Raw genomic sequence first — 20,833 nt, forward strand, 5'->3', positions numbered from 1 at the left:
ACAGTGACGGTAAGGGATGCAAAGCAAGAGGTTGGGGGAGTGGATGGATATAAAGAGAGAGAGAATGAGCTGTAGACTGTGATTTAGGATGATAAATGATGTTGGGGATGGAAAGAGACATGCATGTGAGGCGAGCTCTAGTCTACATGTATGTGCGCGATGTGTGTCGCGCCCGAGTCAGTAATATGGCTCACACAGAAAAAGGCTTTGTTGGATTAGTGTGAGGCGCTCCTGGAGACAGGACTGCAAAGCTCTCTGCCCAACCCCGATGATCCAACACCTCTCCTTTTCCATCCTTCCCTCCTGTTTTTCACCTGTTCTTTGGTTCCCTTCAAAGCTTTTAACTTCCCTTACCACATGTGCATTTCACCGCCGTCTAGTACACACACGCAGGCATCAAACTGTCTGCACCAATTAGCCACAGTAGTGTGTGAGTGTAGGAGCCTGTACAGTCATTATAAGATGATTTGGTGTGAGGAACAGGCTGCAGCTCCCTGATGGTGATTGTCTTTGACAGGACAGAGCGTGGTAGCTGATGTGCGCTGAGGGTAAAGACAGATACACACCGGCTTTAGCTGCATTCTCACCCCCTCACACACAATACAGGTGAATCATAGCGATGCTGCTCCCATTAAGTGGGCGGTAATGGGAAGCAAATGGCTTCCTCTGAAGCCAAGGACAGATCCTGACATTATACCTTCGGCTGGCTTGAGTAGGCGCTGATAGCACAGGTCCCGCAGCTTGTTGCTTTCTATACACAGCGGAAGGCTTGGCCCTCGAGGACGTGGGCTTGTTTAAATGGTGTAATTGTACTGATCATCAAAGTCGCAACCTTGATTTATGCTTTTGTTATCCCTTTTACATTTGAACCTTTACTTAATTAGAAAAATAAACGTTGGGTTGCGGCACCTGCGAGCAGACTTGCACATTAATATGACCTACAGTGAAATGCTGAGAGAAATCGTGAAAGGGAGGTGCTTCAAAGACTCATTTCAAATGAACGAAATGAAAGGAATGTGATGTGCAGTGAAAGGTATACCTTGTGTTGAGAAGTGAAAGGAGGTGGGAGGAAGGTGGGAAGATGGAGAAAGTGAGCGAGGGAGGGAGGGAGAGAAGGGAGGGTCCGCTTGTTTGATTTGAAATGGGTGTTATTCTGATCACACTCCTGCCTGTCAGTTATGGCACGGCTCTCTTCTCCGTCCCGCACCTAAGTGGCAGATCAAAGATACACCCCAGTGACCTTCTCTCAGCTCCTCTCTTCTAGCACTCTCTCTCTCTCCGTTAGTATTCTCCAGCCATCCCTCTCTGCTCCAAACACTCCAGCAAAACAGTTACAGCAGTTACTGCTAGAGTCTTGCGGTCTGGTTTAAATCAGGTGTAGATGTAGAATAATCCGCTCAAAAGACGAAGGAAAGCACAATCCTGTTTGGTAGCAAGCAGCTCGGGCTAATGCTCTCTCCCACCTCAGATGGTACAGCACTGATCTCAGAGCAGATATTTCATCATGCCACTAGTCAAGCCTGCCAAGCAGTGATATAAGCGCTGAGGCCCATAGTCCAGCTCCTCTGCGGCTGTCTGAATCTGGACTGATGTGCGTTGGAGATTATTATAGAATTTCAGAGTTTAAAAGTGTTCAGTTTGTCTAGTTTTACTTGCAACACAAGAGTGAAGTTCTTTTCTTGAATTGAATTGGAGCACTGACTCCTCAGCTTTTTAAAGACTGGTTGGAAATCAATGTCTATTTTTAATATGCTTTAAGACAAACCATTCACAAGTCACCACCATTGCTGAGTATTTTCTTCTTAAAACTGCAGTGATCTAAAGACAGTCTCAAAAATGCAGTTTGAAATCACCAGTGTTTCTTGCGTCACAAACTACCTTGTAACCAATCACGTCAACGTGCGGGCGGGCTTTAGCACATCATCTTGCTCTGAAGCAGGGGGTGACTACGATGTCATGATGAACTATATGCCTTTCTTGTTTTTTAGAAGGCAGCTGATTTTGAGATTGTGAAAGGGAACATGGTTTGTGTAACATTAGCAGCACATCATTAGCTGATTGATAACATAGTCAAGTAGAAGGCTAATCATATTAATTATCGTTATGTGTCAGAAACAGAAAACGCATTACCATTATGATACATCGACTTGTAGATGAGCCTGTATAATTCACTCTTCCACTTCTTCTGAATCAGTTTCAGTTCAAATCAGTTCAAACATATATGGCTGAATTAAACCAGTATTTCCACGTGCAGCGTTAACTACAGTAAAGTTGACCGAGTGGATATCTGAGCTCATGTGATTGGGGCTAATTTGCATACTAATGGATCATTGTATACTAAATTGTATACAGATGAGTTTTAAGGGATAAAAGTATATTGACTACAGGGGGGCTTTAACACAAATTAAATATTCACCAACTTGTTTGTATTCACCGACCAAATCTGTGTAGTTTTGGGAATAAAAAAATGGCTGTGCTAATTGTTTATCTTTCTGTTTTCGTGACATACTACTGTTTAAAAGTTTGGGGTTATTACTTCTTTTAATGAATAGAATACTCTCATTCATCAAGGATGAATATTACATTTATCAAAAGTGACATTAAATTCATTCATGTTCTGTTTCAAATAAATGTTTTCCTACTCATCAAAGAATCCTAACAAATGTATCACAGTTCATTAATGAACTCTTTCAAATAGTGTTGACATTGTGTCTTTTTACACAAAATGAATTTTTCTTTGGGACAATTTGACTTGGATCAAGTTAATAAATTCAGAATGGAGCTGTAGTTGAGTGCTCTGGTGCTCATACTGGTGATACAGGTTCAAGTCTGCCCTGTGACTCTTCGATACCCGTCTTGTTCCTCATTTGAAAAATGCATTTTTATATTAAGCCCAAGTGGACCATCAACTGACATTACATTCATCCCATGGCAAGACATGATGACGGTATGTCAACAGACTACATGTAATTAGAAGCATTATTCATTTTTTAACAGAGGTATTGTTGTAGACAATATTATTTTGGTTATTGTTTTATTTTATAATTTTTTTCTTTTAAAAAAATTATTGGGTGAGTGATCAACTAAAATCCAGTTCTGGTCTAATAAAGTGCAGAATCCAGATCAAGCTGCAAGAACTGCGAGAGGCACACCCTTCAGCACATGTAGCTACAGTGCAAAAGAATTATAATTCATGAGTATGCACTGTCAGAATGTAGTCAGTCTTGACATGGACGTATCATTATGAATGCACAACATATGTTAGACAAAATTCTCCATCTGCTCTATCAGGATGGTAATTGCTCTTTTCTTTTTTTACACGTGACAGCCAAATGCATTATTCATTAACTGAATGATATCTAATACTACAGCGCTGCCAGGAAGGTAGCGAATGGCAGAGATGTCCTCTTTAAAAAAAAAAAAAATTCTAGCTTGAAGTCAATGTGATGTGGCATTTAACACCCAGTCATCGTGTGTGTGTGTGTGTGTGTGTGTGTGTGTGTGTGTGTGTGTGTGTGTGTGTGTGTGTGTGTGTGTGTGTGTGTGTGTGTGTGTGTGTGTGTGTAGATTCTCTATCTCAAGAGTGAAATGCACATTTACTTTGATTGCTGGTGATTTATGTGTTTTATAGAACAAACAGCCCTTTAAATCAGCTACACTGTGGAGGCCGGCAAAAATAAAATTTTATTATTTAACATAACTTACTACATAATAATGTCGGGAACACTTTATTTCCATAGTTCACTTTAGACATTCTACTAACTGTAAGTAACGACTGGTAGTTTACGTGTTGTTGCTAGAGTGTTAGTAGACTGTAGTAAATGTTGGTGGTCCCCCAAAAGATATTCTACTGACTGTAAGTAACTCTAATAAGAGTTAGCTGACATGTACTTGCAAAGTTACTTCTAGTTAGTAGTAGAAGTGGACTATCGAAATAAAGTGCAATCACTATGTCTTAATTCAAACTTGGGGTTTGCAAGGAGGGCAAAAAGAGAGGTGAAAAAAATATGTAGCAAAAGGTTTTAGGGCTATTAGATCATTTAAGATTAATTAGGATACCGGTAATTTGCTAACTTAAAACATTAATTCAATATTTTTAATTACAATAAAAATAACACATTAACTAATTGACTAATTTACAAGTTGTTGATATTTTATTCTGTTTTCTAAAGACTGGCCAGAAATATCTTTTCTTTTCTTTTTTCTTTTTTTTTTACAGCCTCATCTCTCTTTTCTTGCAACATACAGTACATCTGTTTAAGAATATTCTTAACTTATTCACTGGGATTTGGCAATATTCTTGCACAGTGTATATATATTGGTCTTTAAACATGTAAATATATATATTAGGTCTGTCACAATATCAGATTTTCTCGACACTATTATCATAGCCTAAAGGATTCATGAAAACAGTATTGTTGCAATATAGTAATCTATAGAAATTCTGAAAGAAAATGCCATTCTGCCATGAGAATCAAGTCCAGAGCTATGATAACTGAGCTTTAATAACACAAGTACGACCTTAATGTAACATTTCCTGTTTCTGGGCTAGCAAACTTGTAAATGCAACTCACTCTCTCTACCATGGCAATATTTGCAGGATTATGGAGGCAAAGGTTGGTGAACAGGTTGTGGTGTTGCCCCCTTTTGTGCTTACTGTCGATAGGCACTTCCTGCACTGCAGACACCCCATCTTTTTTAAGGAATCTATTATACTCCACAATGGTGAGCTAACTTCTTTTCAGGTAAAGTGTCCTCTGAAATTAACTTGTGCAGCAGATGTAACTACATACACACGTCGTTGACATCTTTTTTTCTTCTGTTTTATGATGGGTGGCAACCAGTGTTGCAATACTGCCACCTACTATGTTGGAGTGTGACTGGTGCTGGATTATTTATGATATTAAGTATGTGCAGTAATAACATGATATACATTTTTCATTTTTCAAACTGGTCAATACCGGTAATATATAAACTGCGACAACCCTAATATATAGATACCTTTATATTTGAGTAAGCTGCCTTCATATATTACCAAACCCATGATGACGTTGACATAGTGAGCATCATGCTTTACAGGTTGCACTACAGGAATCTGAAAAGTCCCCACCATGATGGAAAAGCGTGTGGGTGTGTGTGTGGTTGTTTGTGCGTGTGTGTGCATGTGCGCATGTACTTCTCTGTCTCTCCGCAGGCTGCCAGTCTGATCTACGTGGCTATTTGGTGTGTGGTAGATCCTATGAATGTCAATGCATGATTTCTCCTATTTTGTTTTTCACTGCTGCTCCCTCTTTTTTTTTTTCTTGATTTATGTTATTCCTTTCCCGATTTATTAATATTACGCATTAATAATAGTTGCTTTGTGTCAAGCATGCAAGTGGTAAACATGAAGGAATATAGACTCAGGGACATAAGTTTGACACCAGGACAAACTGCTACGCACCAGGCTGCTACACACTTCATTACACATGCTCAAGATCACATGATGTTATCTCCATATGCTCGATTCAGGAGCATTATAAAGCAAATTAAAAGATGCATTAGTGTATCATATACCTAATTTTACACCTTCCCTTCTCACTTACTCTCTTTTTTTCTGTTTTTACTCAGACGGTGACGGCTTCCAAGACCACCTATTGCCGGTCTGTATGGATGATGCATGTGGCAAAAGTGCAATTTACCTAGCCAAGACTGGAGGGACAGAGGTACGCAAGCCTTCCATTATTACTCTGTCACACTCCTTCGCTCACCATTTCATTCATTTGCATGTGATCTGCCAGCGAGGTCAGTGAGGTTTCAGAGGAGGACTCTGACAGCAGCACTGTTTTAAACATGGTCACAGTTGTTTTTAAAACCAATGGGTGGATTTGAGAGATGAATGAATTGGGAATTGATACAGATTATCTGATTTAATTTGATTCAGATTAATTTGGGTTATACTACTGTTTATAAGTTTGGGGTCAGTAAGTTTTTTTTTTTTTTTTATTAATAAAATAAAATATTTATATTTTAAATAAATGCTGTTCTTTTGAACTTTTTGTTCCTCAAAGAATCCTGAAAAAAATGTCACAGCTTTCATAAAAAATATTAAGCAGCACAACTGTGCTTTTCCCCACTGATAATTAAAATTGAAATTGATATATGCTTTATTTCCCTTTAATTTGTAATGGACTCAATAGCCAGCATTTCGACAGAACCTGATACATAAAAAAATTGTACAAAATATTCATACACACCATACACGTACACATAAGAATAGGTAGACGTCGCTAATCCAAGTTCAACAGTCGCATTGATACCGGCACAAAAAAGTTTTTAAACCTCTTCTATACCTTCTTCCAGACGTCTTCCATAACAGGGATATAGAGTACATGAGACGGGTCACTTAAAATCCTTTTAGCCTCATTCAATACAGACAAATACTAACTTTTAGTCTTATAATTTTCAAAGCAACCCTTTGTTTCTTGAAACCCATGTTTCTTGAGAAGCAAATCAGCATGATTTCTGAAGGATCGTGTAAAGAAAGACTAATACTGAAAATTCAGCTTTACCATCACAGAAAAAAAAAGTGGGAAACTGTTATTAGAAATTGTAAAATTTGTACTTTTGTTATATTATACCATACAACCTTGGTGAGCAAAAGGCTGATTCAAACCTATCATTTTTTTTTTAGCAATGTTGCCGAGCGATGTTGTTTGGGCACTTTCCCATTGAGAAAGGGCAACACATTTCTATCTAGATAATTTAGATCGGCCGTGGCCCCCGAGTCTCACCTGGTTGCCTGTTGACAGCAACATTGCTCAAAAAGTTTTCCCGTGTATCATCACCTTAAGGGTATGTTCTCAACTGGCAGGTTGTTTAGATTAAAACAAACTCTAGTACTAATAAGTATAAACGCTTCCATCCGGACCTTGGTGCGCACCAAACAAGCAGACCGAGACCCCTGAAAAGGTACACTTCCAAACAATCTCCGGTGCGATTCGACTGAAATATGAATGCAAAATGAACCAAAGATATCTAAAAACGATCCAAAACCAGGACGTGGTGTCCTGCATGCATCCTTTTCTTTTTTTGGTCCAGACCAAAAGAACCAGGATAACCAAATTACAACGAACAGTGAACACACCAAACTACAATGTACAGTGAACTCACTGTACTTTTATCCAGCCCTAATTTTGTATGGATGTATGGATTGTCTGTAAGTGAAAAATGAAGTGGTGGATTATCAGATGAATGAATGGAGGGATTGTCAGTTGTCAATTGATGGATTGATCGTTCTTTACAATCAATGGATCTCATAAGGGACATTCAGGAAATCTTCTGGAATGCAGAGTAAATATCATTCACCGCATATATGAATATTCAAATGAAGATTATAATAGCAGCTTATAATAATAATGGCATATTGTTATTTAGAGCTCATTGTGTAAAGGCCTGCTGTGGGCTGGCAGCTCATGCTCTTAACTGAATGTCACAGTGGAAGGCAGCGGTTATCTCGCTGTCCTCGCACACACACACACACGCACACTGTCACACACACAGACAGTCCGCCTGTCACAGGCCTTGGGACCAGAGAGAAAGGGAACAAAGATGGACGGAGACGAGGAGAGGGCAAGAATGTAAAGGGCGGGGAACACGTGTCAGCTTTTGTCCGCCTGCCACATGCGCTAGTCTTCACCATCAGATACACTGAAAGGAAAGAAAAGTTGGACTCTTTCATTATTTTCCCATTTGTCCATCCCTTTCTCTTTGTCCATTATTGGTCTTCCTTTCTTTCTTCGAGGTTCTTCTTCCATTCATTTTAGCGTTCAGAAAACAGCAATATGCATTGGTTTGAAAGCACTTATTCAACGCTGCCAAATAATGAACAAGACTGATATAGACATAGCAGCACACATGGTGTATTGAAAAGACAAGTTAAAAAGAAAACAAACACTTGACAAAAGATTGAGAATAACAAAAGACACGCTTGTGTTGTAGTCAAAGAACTGCAGTCTATGATTTAATTGGCCCAGGGGTTTCTCTGTTTTTAAGCATTTTTGTGTGGACGGGTGGGTGTGTCTGCTAATCACACAAATGCTCTCTCTCACACACAGTCTGCTAAATAAACTCATTCTCTCTATTTTCCTTTTCAGCTCATCTGCTTAATATTGACACTGTAAACACATGTAACATCACACTCATTAGAGTGATTGGGGACAGCGATTGTTATTACACTCACTCACACGTACACACATATATTTTACTGGCTTTATAAATGTGCATTTCTCAGTCACTTGTGTTGTTATTTAAGATGGTGCATGTATGTACATGTTTTATTATGCAAAATTCACTCGTACACGGTGTTTGAACATAAAGGTGTGTTGGCAGTGTGTGTACACAACCACCCTATAATGGTAAAAATCCACCCACTTTTTTTTGAATCCCCGTTAATCATAAGCAGTCTAGCAGTGTGATGTCACAAATGATTAGGCCACGCCCACGACTGCTGACGGACTCCACCCTATTAGCATAGACCCCGCCCTGAGTGAGCTGTACACATTCCACCATGTTTATCCCCTCGCCAGAGCATTTCACAGCAGCATTCAATTAAGAAATGTATTTTTATTAAAGCTATTATTATAGTTCAATCAAGAGCAGTGAGTGATTTTCTGTTTTTCTTTTGTTTTATAATTCATTTTAACAGATACAGTAGGTACTTAACAGCAGTACCTACTGTACCTAATATACAGTAGGTACTGTATATTACACTGCTTTAATACACAGATCTAATATACACATGTGATTTTATTTATTTTTTTACTCGCTGTTTACGTTCACAGACATAACCGACTGTGTTTATGTGAATTTTGTGTGTTTTTGACATAACCGTGCGTATTTGACAGTTTAAGCGCAATAAGATCTAAAAGAGAACTTAATTTAATACTCACGGTACGCGCCGTCTGACAGCCAGCTTTCTGTGCGTGTGCTTCGGATGTGTACGCTCAGAAAACCTTACATCAGAAGCTTAGACTGATATGGCTTTAAAAGTAACAGGCCACCAGGATATTGACTGGGTCCAGGATATTCTATTACATATTACCACATTAGCTCCCAGTCAGATTCCGAGTTGATTTTAAAATGATCATGCTGACATATAAAGCATTGCATGGCTGGCTCCACATTATTTATTTGAATAGTTAAATTCCTATACCACAAATCGTAGATTGCTCTCTTTACAATCCAATTTGTTAGTTGGCGGTTTTTAAATAAATATTTTTTGATAATGTCTTTAAAAATGCTATCCAAACACACAGATCCCTCATAGACTTGCTTTAGAATAAAGGAAAAGCTTGATGATTTCAAGGCAAGGGGCATCTAAGCCAATTCAATTTACCATAAACTAAAGCTTATCTTTACCCTGAAGTACTACCCTAAAATAAGTTTAATTTTTTTTATGACCCATTTCTTTTCAGGTTTAGCTTCTAAAATTTTTGACAATTTCAGTCATTTTGTCCTCAAAAGTGAAGCTACAGTAGTTCAGAAACACTCAAATTGTGTTTTGTATTGAACATTTTGACGATGAGACATCCATTTCCCGATTTTTGCATGTGGTTTACACCTGTTTGTTTTTCACCTTAAATGGGTGCCTGGATCATAGACGTGGTTCCAAGACTCGAAAAGAATTAGAGAAGGACTTTGGGATCACCACAGAATTAAACTATCCCTTAAGCTGCAATGCAGCAAAGCAGCATCCATTAAACATGGCGGGTGAGAGAAAGAGAGATGGGAGGAAATGATGGAGAGCGAGGCAATAGATTGTCTGAGGTGGTGGAAGTGAGCGTCTGTGTACGTGTGTATTGAATTTTAACAGTCATGAGGGAGTGAACGGGGGAAGGAGGGAGGGATGGACGCCTTCATAGGCTGAGCTGCTCTCTCTTTCAGCCCGGGGCGTCTCACACTTATTCATTTCATTTTCATGTACTCTGTAATAGCAACTTTGTTTCCAGCTTGGCAGCATCAGCTGAGTGTGTCAGGCCATTTATTTCATACTTTTTTCTCAGAGGAGTATAAATAAAATTTGAACTCACTATCACGGCTCACACTCAGAGAACTGCTGGCCCTGTGTGTGTGTGTGTGTGTCTGTGTGTCTGTGTGTCTGTCTGTCTGTCTGTCTGTCTGTCAGTCAGTCAGTCTGTCTGGATATTTGCTATATCAATGCATCTCGTGAGTCTGAAATCACCTAAAGCGTCAGTCTCTGAGCAGTTTGTTTAATGGTATTGATCAGTGTAAGTGCAGATGTGGCTTTGTATCTGGCTGTTTCCGTTTATCCTGACACCTCTAAAGGATCAGAAGGAAGTTTCCTGTGGGCAAAGCTACTAAGGGCTACATTTTTCAGACATCCGTGTAAAGACATATCCTGTACTGAGCCATTGCCGCACTCTGAGGATGTTAGATTGGCCATTATCTGCTTACAGGGCACTGAGGCCTTCATTTTCTCTTTCGCTCAGGCAGCTGGTGATTCTGTCAGTACTCATGCCGTCCCACTCCCCTAGTGTCACAGCACCACCTGTTCAGCTTGTGTGCTGCCACTCATGAGTTGTTAGTCGACCCACACAGAATCTGAATAGTTCTTAACATTCGCTAAACTGATTAAGGGGGAATGTGTGCAGATTTGAATATGGTAAAATGTGTTATGGGAGTTGAGATGACTGCACTTTTTATTGGCAGCTGAAAGCGTTATCAGAAATGAGCCAAAATAGAAGTTGTACCTCATGGGCAGAACCTCCTAAAAGAGTTTTCCGTGGATTCCATAAGACACGCACATTTTGATTCCACTTATTGATTCCTGTGATTTTAAACCATTCAAGCGCAAGACGTGAAGAGAACTCAATTCAGTATTCATGCGCTGTTTTCTCTGTACTGTGCACTAGGGGTTGCACAGACTAGTCGAGTAGTCAATTTTAATGCTCTGCCATGATGCTTTAAACTCGACTAGTTGCTGATCCTGGACTGTAGAGGGCGCATCAGGATAGGAAATCTTTTAGGAAGTCCACTTTTACGCTTCGTTTCCAACAGTTAAAATGACAAATCCATGCAGTACTCCGAGAGCACTCTACAAGATATGTTTGATTATACCACCTGGATGCTCCAAAATTCATTGGGTGAATGCATGTTTTAAACGGCTTATTGTACACGCAAAGTTTCTAAATGGGCTGCTGCTTTGTAACGCTCTCACATTCAGACTGTAGCTCGCACATCACGTGCAGATCATGTGAGCTCTTTCGCGTCATCTTGCTCTAGAATGGTCAAATACTCACAATTGTCAAAAAATCCTCATGAACAGTCAGTTTTGTCTTAAAGGAGTCATAACCTAGTATTACATTGGATACCCACGCTCTATTATAGTCTTTCAGGCCCTTCTAAAAAAGAAAAGTGGAAAAAAAATAAACACAGAGCTCCTCTGACCCTTATTTCTGAAGGCATTATTGTCTCACGAGATCTGATGCGATATTTTGGCTGTCGTGGACGGTCATAATGCAAATGAGGGGCGCGTTGATTGGTGGCAGGAAGGAGGGGGGTTGACACCGCAGGCAACCCCCCAGCATATCATTCCAAAATGACATCATGGCGCAAGTTGTGAATGAACCCGACCTGGCCGCGACCTACGGATTCAACCGTATATGCAGCCAGACTCTGAACCTGAGCTGGAAAGGGAAGATGTAGAGTCGATGGAAGGACGTCTACATCAAGATGTCTCTGAATGGTAAAGACAATCATTTTGATTGAGACATACCTTATACCTTTTATTTAATGTAGATTACATTAACGGAGATGTAATCTACTTTTTTTATCAGCTTACAGTGGTTATTGAGATCAACGTTTGCTATCATGTGGTGTTTTTGCCTTGTTTCACGTTGTGATTTTTTAGACATTCAAATTTGTGAACGATTCCGGCGTAAAATGATTAGCACAGACACCTAACGTTAAGCCAGTGGGAAGGGTTGTAGGAACCGCGTCATTAAAAATTAATTTAATCCACTGGTCCCTGACAGCTTGGTCCGTTCTTGGGAGAGAAAACACATTTAAGTTACATGTTGATTCTGGCAGTCAACAACAGAGCAACTCACGTGTGCACTACGTTTCTGCATCTTTCGCGACTGAATATGAGGGGGAGAAAGGAAGTGCGGGCTTCCTGCAGCATAGGTCTGCGGTGTCCATATATGGTACATCCGGCCCCGTCTTGACGTCAAGACGGGGCAGAAATTAAAATCTCGTATTTGAGTGCGCGTGCACGTGGGCTGGTTTACGAACCCAGGGGTAAACAAACGCTTCACTTTTAAATATCGGCACCCCGGCCAGTGTATAATCGTTAGGCAATCATAAAATACATTGATTCTCGTGGAAAAGTGAAAATTACAGGTCATGACTCCTTTAAGTGAATGAAAACATTTGAGAAAGAAATTGGATGTTTGTCAGTATATCGTCTTAGTGACAGCATAGTTTTAAACACAGCCCTTGATTTTAACCGTATAGCTCTTTCCTTAAGTGGCTGAGTTACCTTCTGATATTATGTGCTTTAACATTCACAATTGGGGACAAGTTTTGTCATTAATTTTGTCTTTTTGTCAGTGAAGGGGTCTTTTTGACAAGCCGTTATGGCGCCACTGCAGTTGGATGCAGCACCTCTTTTAGATTACCAAATTTCAAACGGTTCCCAAACCATATGGTTCACAACCACCACATCTCATGTCTACACATGCCTCTGAAAATAGTACTCTTGTCAGGAGTAATTATGGTAATTCTCTGTCACTGAATAACAGTTTATCCTGCAGTAATGCATTCTTTCTCAAATGCTCTGTTATTTGTGATTTGTGTTACTTAACCTAAAAAACGTTGTATAAAGAGTGAAAACATCATCAATACTAATGATTTCTCACTGGAGCTGTGCAGAATCTGTAGAAATGAATATTGCATATTGCATTACTCTTGGCTGTGTAATACTGATATTTGTTGCCAGTTTGTCACAATAATCATTTACAGAGACAACAGAACTGTTGATAATTTGTGTTTATATATATTTAACTAAATATTACAACTTTACAATTACTTTTTTATCTGTGTATGCCCTAATACTTTTTAAAGTGTGGCAAAAGAGTACTTAAGAGGTAATAGCGTAGCCGACCGGTCAGCTGAAAATCTATTGACCATGTCATAAAAATATCAGTTACCCGATGCTAACGGAGTTGACTAGAAAGCAAAGCAAAAAGACTACAGCTTTGATAATAATACCTTACCTTTGTGAAAGTGCCGTGAGCAAACAAGCATGTATTTGGAAATATTATCGAAGGTGATGGTTTTCCTCCGTACAGCGGCATTTAAAACAACCTAAATTAAACCTAATATTTTCAAATGACCAAAGTTACAACCTACTGCCTACTACAGTACATCTACTTCTGTACCATGATTCCCACAATGCATTGCGACGTGAGGACACGATCCTATAAATAAGTGTCCCGTCATTCTAAAATTCTCATTTCACTCAGCGTCTGTGAAGTGAAGCAGGACAACGTCCCACCAGTCCTTGTTTTGGATTTTCATCCACAGACGACTGGTTTTGGCCACGGGGAGGGGCATTTTTACTGCGTTATATATAAGCAGCACGGCAAAACGGTTCATAGGCTATCCTCATTAGCCCTGTTTACATGTAGCATTGTATTCCGATTATATAACCAGTTTAAAAGTCAAATTAGAATGAAAATGCTCCATGTCAACATCTCAATCGGAATTAAAATGCTCAAACCGATTGAAATTTCAGTCGGGTTGAAGGAGGTGGAATAAACCTTTTCATGAACCGATCAAACGAAAAATTATACCATGTAAACGAGCTGATCCGATTACTTCCGATTACTGATCCGACGAGTGTAGCCTACGTCTTCCGGCGCATGCCTGGTTTTGCGCCGGATAATTCTGTCAGCTAACATCGAGCTTTAAAGACTTTTTAATTTAAAGATAATTTAACTCACTTTCATGTTTGAATGCCTTCTGTTTGTGATCCAATGTGGATTCTGATCACCGTATGAGGTAGAAATATTTATACCCGATGCAAAAGATTATGCACGCTAACCATTACCATAGTAAACATGGTAAATATGAACGCTTGAAGAAATCAGACAAATCATAAAGGGCTATCATAATCCTGTTTTTATTTTATCTGTCAGTGGTCTATGTCTCGTCTCTTTACCGGACTATCATAAAATAAAGCAACTTTTTTTGGGAGCTTCCTCTGTTTCTCTGACTGAAAATATAACTGTAGCCTGCTGGGAGTCGAAAGTGCTAAAGCTCCTCAGGTCGTATTTTTGGTGGCATATTTGTAGAAATGATCATTCTTTCTAAATGTGATGTAAATATGTCCTGTAAATTCTCTTTCTTTTTTGAAATAGATGGTAAACCGGTAAACCACTTTTCTGTGTGACTAATGTGCAATTTTGACACAAATTAATTCATTATGATCAATGTATCACTTTTTTAGTGTTAACCTGTGGTAAAACATCGATTCTTGGGTTTTAAATATTCAATTAAACAACAAAAATGGCAGCAAACGGTAGCTTTTATCGTGTTTGTTTTGAGATCACGCTGTTTCCAGGGATTTCTTTCTGATAAACTACCATTTGTTGGTGAAATGATGGGTTTGTGTGACGTTGGTCCAGAGAGGCGTGTTACGGGGTGTTTTAGTAAAGCTCTGGAGCTTCTGGCCCGACAGTAGAAACGCAGCAGATTTTGGGTCCGGTGCTACTGGCCCGAGGCTATTAGCCCGGCACGGCCCGTTTAAAGACCTTACTCGCACTGCACTGGCCCGACAGTGGAAACGCGGCTAATGCCTAAATCTAGCGCTTGACAGGATTGAAAACGCGGGAAATAATGCGCTTCCAGATGCGGCAGACAAGCTGTGTGCATGTCACAAAATGATTCCGATTGAAAGCGTCAGCACATGTAAACACCAGATCGGTTTATCCCATGTAAACAGTCAACCGGAATCCGTCAATCAGAACGATCTCAATCAGAATAGCAAAAAAGTGTGCATGGGCTATTTTCTCCAAATCATGACCAAAGACGGATTAATATTACGTCTGCTGTTTAAAACAAATAAAGAACCAATAGAGGAGAATAGTTTGTATACAGAGAAACTCTGTATATTTGTGCTGTGTGCGCATGTCCAAAAATTTATTCCGATTTGAAACTTGTGACATATAAACGCGAACATTAACCCGATTACTTTAGTTATCATTCATGTAAACACTGTTCGGATTTATCAATTGTATTGATTTCATTCTGATTGAACCAAAAGGTATCCATGTAAATGTAGCTAGTGTCACATGATCCTTAAGAAATAATTTTAATATGCTAATTTGATGCCCAATAAACATTTCTTCTTATTATAAATGTTGAAAACAGTGTTACTTAATATTTTTGTGGAAACCATGCTTTTTTCCCCCATAATTTTTTAATGAATAGAAAGTTTAAAAGAACAGAATTTATTTGAAATAGAAGTCACTTGTAACGTTATAAAAGTTTTTACTGTACTTTTGATCAATTTAATGCATTCTTGCAGAATAAAAGTATTTATTTATTTTTTCTAAATCTCACTGACCTCAAACGTTTGAATGGGAGTGTAATATTAAAATAATTTTATTTACACATTCATGTAAATTACCTTAGTGCTAATTATTAGAAAACTGACCATGCTCTATAGAAATGCTCTGCCAACATGTCGCAATACCGCAAGCTAACATTGCAACACAAGCTAGATCCCCCCCACCAAAATCATCAACAAAGCTTTGTCCACAACAAGTAATGTATTTTTATCACATCGGTTTCTTGAAGTGTCAAAAGAATGCTAAACTCGCTTTGTTTCATAACTCCCATCCCCCAAACCTGCCAGATCCACCACCAGTCCTTGTTGCAGCCCTCCTAATTTACAAATTAATCACTGCCTGCAGGTGACCTTCAGTTCTGGACACTTGCAGGTGCCGTGTCTAGTCTTTTCTCTTCAGACGTAATCACTGCATGCTGTATAACAGCCTGCCCTGTACCCTTCCCCACCTTTCCTGCCATTAACACCTCTGATCTGACACGCTCGTCTCCTGATTCTTGTACCACATTTCATTACAAATTGTGCTTCTCTCCTCTAGGGAGGCTAATGAAGAGACCGTCTGTTGTAGATTCTGTTTCACATGCAGGGTGGAATGGCATGCGTTCCCTGTAATGCGACGAGCAATGAAGCTTGCTTTCTTTCTTTCTTTTTCTCCCGGAGTGTCATAAAGATGGCAGTTCATTAGACGTCGCATTTTCATATCATCTGTCAGTGGCACCTATTGATGTAATGGCACCTCGTCTGGTGTCTTCCCGCCGGCGAGCTCCGATTTTAATTTCTTGGCCTAATGAAGCGTCACAGCTGGGATGTGGGAGTGGTGGAAAGCATAGCTCGGCTATAACAGGGACTTTTTGCGCTTTAGTAAACAAAGCCACAGGGATGGAGTCTTGGCAATGCGAACGTGATGATGTCTCTCCGACTGATATGAGGGAGGGAAGAAATGGGCCATTTGTATTCTGTGCACAGCATCTCCTCGATCTAAGATGTCCCATTACTTTTGCTAAGGAAAGGCTATCATGGCTTTCTGCATTAAAGAGATCATTCCCTCTCTCTTCCCCTCTCTGTCACTTTGGCAACAATGATATTGCCTAATTTGCTGACATATCGGCTTTTCGGTTGCCTGATGTTTGCTGGGCTCAAGCCGTCTTTTACAAAAATTAGACACTTCAAATGATGTAAGTGACTCATAACATGACAAACTGTCATGTGTGTCGTGAACAGGCAGAATAAAAACCTATAAAGCTGAAGTAATCGCTAGTGCTGAGGTATCCCATCATCCTTAGTGTCTAGACGCTCATGGCGTTCTGCATTTATGCAGGTCTTTCGCAGCTGTGTTCAGCCAATAAACATCTTAAAGCAGGAAGCCAAATGAGAAATTGCCGTGTTTTCCATGGTAGTTGGTTAATTACAGAGTGTCTCATTATCCTGGATGACACTGATTAGCTTCCATCTCATTTCTGTTTGATTGAACTTAAGGTGTGTATGTGTGTGTGTGTGTGTGCATGTGTTCCGGTTCGGGTTGATTGGGTTAATCAGTAGTGCAGTGGATAGCTGGATGGGAGGCTAATTCTAGCAGAGAGTTACCTCTTTCTTCGCTGTGATGAGCAACAGGGCCCGTCCCATCGCATATACACTACAAATTACCCGTTCCACTCATTCTTTTCATTTTCAGGCTTTCTAATCACTTCACTCATCCGTCACGCACACCATGGGATGCCAGTCTTAGATGTGCAATAGCATCTTTTTGTACGAGTCATGCCACAAGATCCCCAGATCTGTCAGGTGGACTTTTACCACGAGCAGGATGATAAATGTCCAGAGTCTGCGTTAGAAAGGCCTGAGTGATTCTCAGATGAGCTCTCATGTCCTTTTAAACAAGGAGTTGCGTACGCAGGCTTTTTAGGCACCTGCCAGAAGAGTAGCCCAAACAGTCCCTGACCTGTCAGAGAATCCAGATGGTGGGGGAATACTCTCCCGTTGTATGGCGGCTTAAAATATAATCAGTTTACTAGCCTTGAATTATTGACTTAAACTTGTTCGTATTTCTCTAAAGGCTGCTGATAAGCAATACATTTTTGCCAGTCACATACAGTCAGGCTTATTCCTGCGTCAATTCTGCATGGTGCTTTTTACATCCCTCTCTGTGTGACCCTGCCGGCCTCCTCCATTCTTCCATCAACATTACAGTCAAGGGATGCTGCCACATATAGCATAATGATGTGTGCTGTGCTCTTTGCGAAATGGTACAGGTCGACAATGCCAGCCTGGTTTGCTGCCAATAGTCTTCACTGGCCAGCAGCTAATGCCGCCAAAACCTATTCCACACGGCAGCTGGTTCAGGTTATTTTTAAACTTTGGAAGGATGTTTTTCAATGTAGATCAAACCTGCTCATATTCAGGCTTATCATCTACATGCCAAGTTTGGCACATGCAAGCAGCTTTCTTTTATCTGAAAGCAGGACATGTCTCACCATCTAACGCTTGATAGCTTTACTGACTCAATCATCTCTTCGTCTTTTATGTTTGGTGTTTTTCTCTCTTGCTTTCCCTTAAACCTCTAAAGGCTTGTTCACACCAAGACGAATGTTCGCTGTGAAAATTCAGTGCAATAAACATTTTGAACATTTCGTATTAACGGCTGTTAACACGTCTGTTCAGACTGACACAAACATTTGCATGCCATCAATGCAACATAATTTTTTACAGTGAGGTGTTGTAATCTCTTTTCCTTCAAACTGTCATTAAACCTGACCAACCAATAAGATTTTGGTCACATGCACAGAACCATCTTTTATTTGTACTCTTGTATGTGTTATTTGATAAATGCCATAGTGAATAGAAGTGTGTACCTGGGTAACCTGCTTAGTTCTGCTTTTCTATAAGCGCCACCTACTATCATAGAGTAATTTTGCATTTTCATTCAGCTCGTCCAAAGTTTTTTACGCGTTGGTCTGAACAGACAAATTGCATGTGAAAATTGGACTGAAATTTCTTGACCAATAGTTGAGTGAACGCCCATCTTTAGAATAGTAGTGATCTCAACCATGCATCATTTTGACTGTAGCAATGGGGGTCTTGAGTAGTAGACCTGTTGTGTGTTCACCACAATGACAGCCCACAGCTTTGTGATTTCCATCTACCCTCCCTAATAAATCAATAAGGCTTAGCATTAACTGGCAGTCAGCACTGATATAAGTCAATTTACACACGCAGACACAGAATGATGGAAGCCGATTGTAGATGGCCACAAGGGCAATGACTGTTTGCATAATCATTACTATGTTGAATGAAAAGAGTCTTCAATTCAGAGGAATTCGTCTGGGAGTTAAGACCATTCTGTGTGAGTGGCTGAGAGTGAGAGGGAGAGAGGATTTTGTTTCTGTATCTGGAGCTTATAATAGTAGAATGGGAGTGAAGGACTCTGGGACAGCTCTCACACACAGAACAGAACCGAATGTGTGCATACATTTTATCATGCCCCAACACGTACCAGGATGTACACCCACTCAGTGTCTTTTCATAAGGGTCATTTGTTTTATTTGAATTGGTATTGAGGTGCCCCACCATAATGACCCTAGTTTAGAAATGGTTTGCCAAGCATGTTCAATTTAAAACCCTGTCTGTATTTCCACTTAGTTATGATGAGCCATCAGTAAGTGCGCCGATAAGCTGTCATAACATCTCATAACCTATTTTAACAGCCTATCAGTCAGGACTGCTTACTTAGGACCTCTGGTGGGGGTTGAGGTCTGGCTCAGCAGTCCTATGGGAGGGAAGCACTCACAGGAGCTTGGGACAGTTCATTAACAGAGAGAGAGAGAGAGAGAATTGGTAATAGGTGAGGGTATCGTGTTTAGGTATAAAAGGAGCATTCACAAAAGGCTCAGTCTTTGCAAGCAAAGAAGGATAATGGCTCACCAATTTGTTTTGCCAAATTTCATGAGAGAATTATCGCACAATTAAAAAAAAATCAAATTTCTCAATGCAAGATTGCAAAGTATTTAGTTCTTTCACCTTCTACATACAATTGTGAAAAGATTCAGGGAATCCCGAGAAATCTCAGTCCGTGTTAGGGAAGGCAGGAAAGACATATTAGTATGTCTCTAATATTTGAATGTTAGTTATTGCTATGTCTCTAACTGTTTGACAGTGTATACATCTCTAGCAAAAGTCTTTACTTTTTTGAAGGTGAGTTATTGTTTCTGATGGTTTAAAAATTAGTTATATCTTTATTTCGTTTTTTTTAACGGTTTAAAAATGTTTTGTTATATTTTTAACAGTATGAATGGCATAACAAATATTTTTAAACAGACATAGTCCTAGATAATCTGTCAAACGTGTAGCGGGAATTGGTGCTGCAATATAAACAAACATTGCAGGACTCTTACATTTGCTCATAAATGAGGCAGCTAGGCCGACAGTGCACACCATGACTCACGACTTAGAGTTCTACTTTCCTTTTCAGCGTAGAGGAGACTGACATCAGTTAGTTCTTGTTCTATAGGTAATAGCAACATTAGCTTTAGCGATATTATTTGTGTACAAATACAAAATAGTTTGTACAAATATACAAATCAGACCCGCTCTCTCTTGCCTGATCTCCGGCATTGCTGATTCTGGTTGTGTGCCAAGGATCAGGAGAAAACCTTATTAGCAGCCATTACAGAACGCTCAGCCTTCTTTCTCTTGCATTCTCTCTTTACCACTTTGTATCCATCTCCCCCTCCCTACATCTCTAGCAATCTCTCTCCCTCCTCTATCTGTGCCTCTATCCCCATGGATGCATACATGCAGAGATGCACCTGGCTCTCTGTTTTACATTCATGAGTAAGGCCTGTAGCATCTGTGCTTGTGCAACCCCCACACACGTGCAAATGACCGATTCCAGAGAGCGAGAGGACCATAATGTTGTATTCTGCCTGGAGACCTTCTTTGGTTCTTTAATTCATCAAAACATTTTTCATTTCATAATGTCATTTAATGTGATCATATTTTGCTATTTTATCAAATCAGAAGAACTTTGAACTTCCAGTCTTATGTATTAGCATTAACTTTTTTTCAAAATGTCAAAATATTTATATCTAATGTGCAGTAATACATATTCTAAACTAATTTAATTTTGTACTTTCGGATTAATACTTTATACAATATAGTGATTCATGTCAAGGGCCACATTACACTAGCTATGTTTCCATCCAC

At 39.7% G+C, this 20,833-nt stretch overlaps 1 protein-coding gene across 1 annotated transcript in view; it reads left to right on the forward strand.

Annotated features, from left to right (window-relative positions):
- itfg1 (integrin alpha FG-GAP repeat containing 1) overlaps positions 1-20,833 on the forward strand; it is a 135,766-nt gene that overhangs the window by 51,259 nt on the left and 63,674 nt on the right. Inside the window, exon 9 of the mRNA XM_079594279.1 lies at positions 5,611-5,705. Coding sequence (XP_079450405.1) covers positions 5,611-5,705 — 95 coding nt within the window. The remainder of the gene's footprint in view (positions 1-5,610; positions 5,706-20,833) is intronic.

The sequence above is a fragment of the Phoxinus phoxinus genome (assembly GCF_949152265.1).
Source record: "Phoxinus phoxinus genome assembly, chromosome: 2".
Lineage (NCBI taxonomy): Eukaryota > Metazoa > Chordata > Actinopteri > Cypriniformes > Leuciscidae > Phoxinus > Phoxinus phoxinus.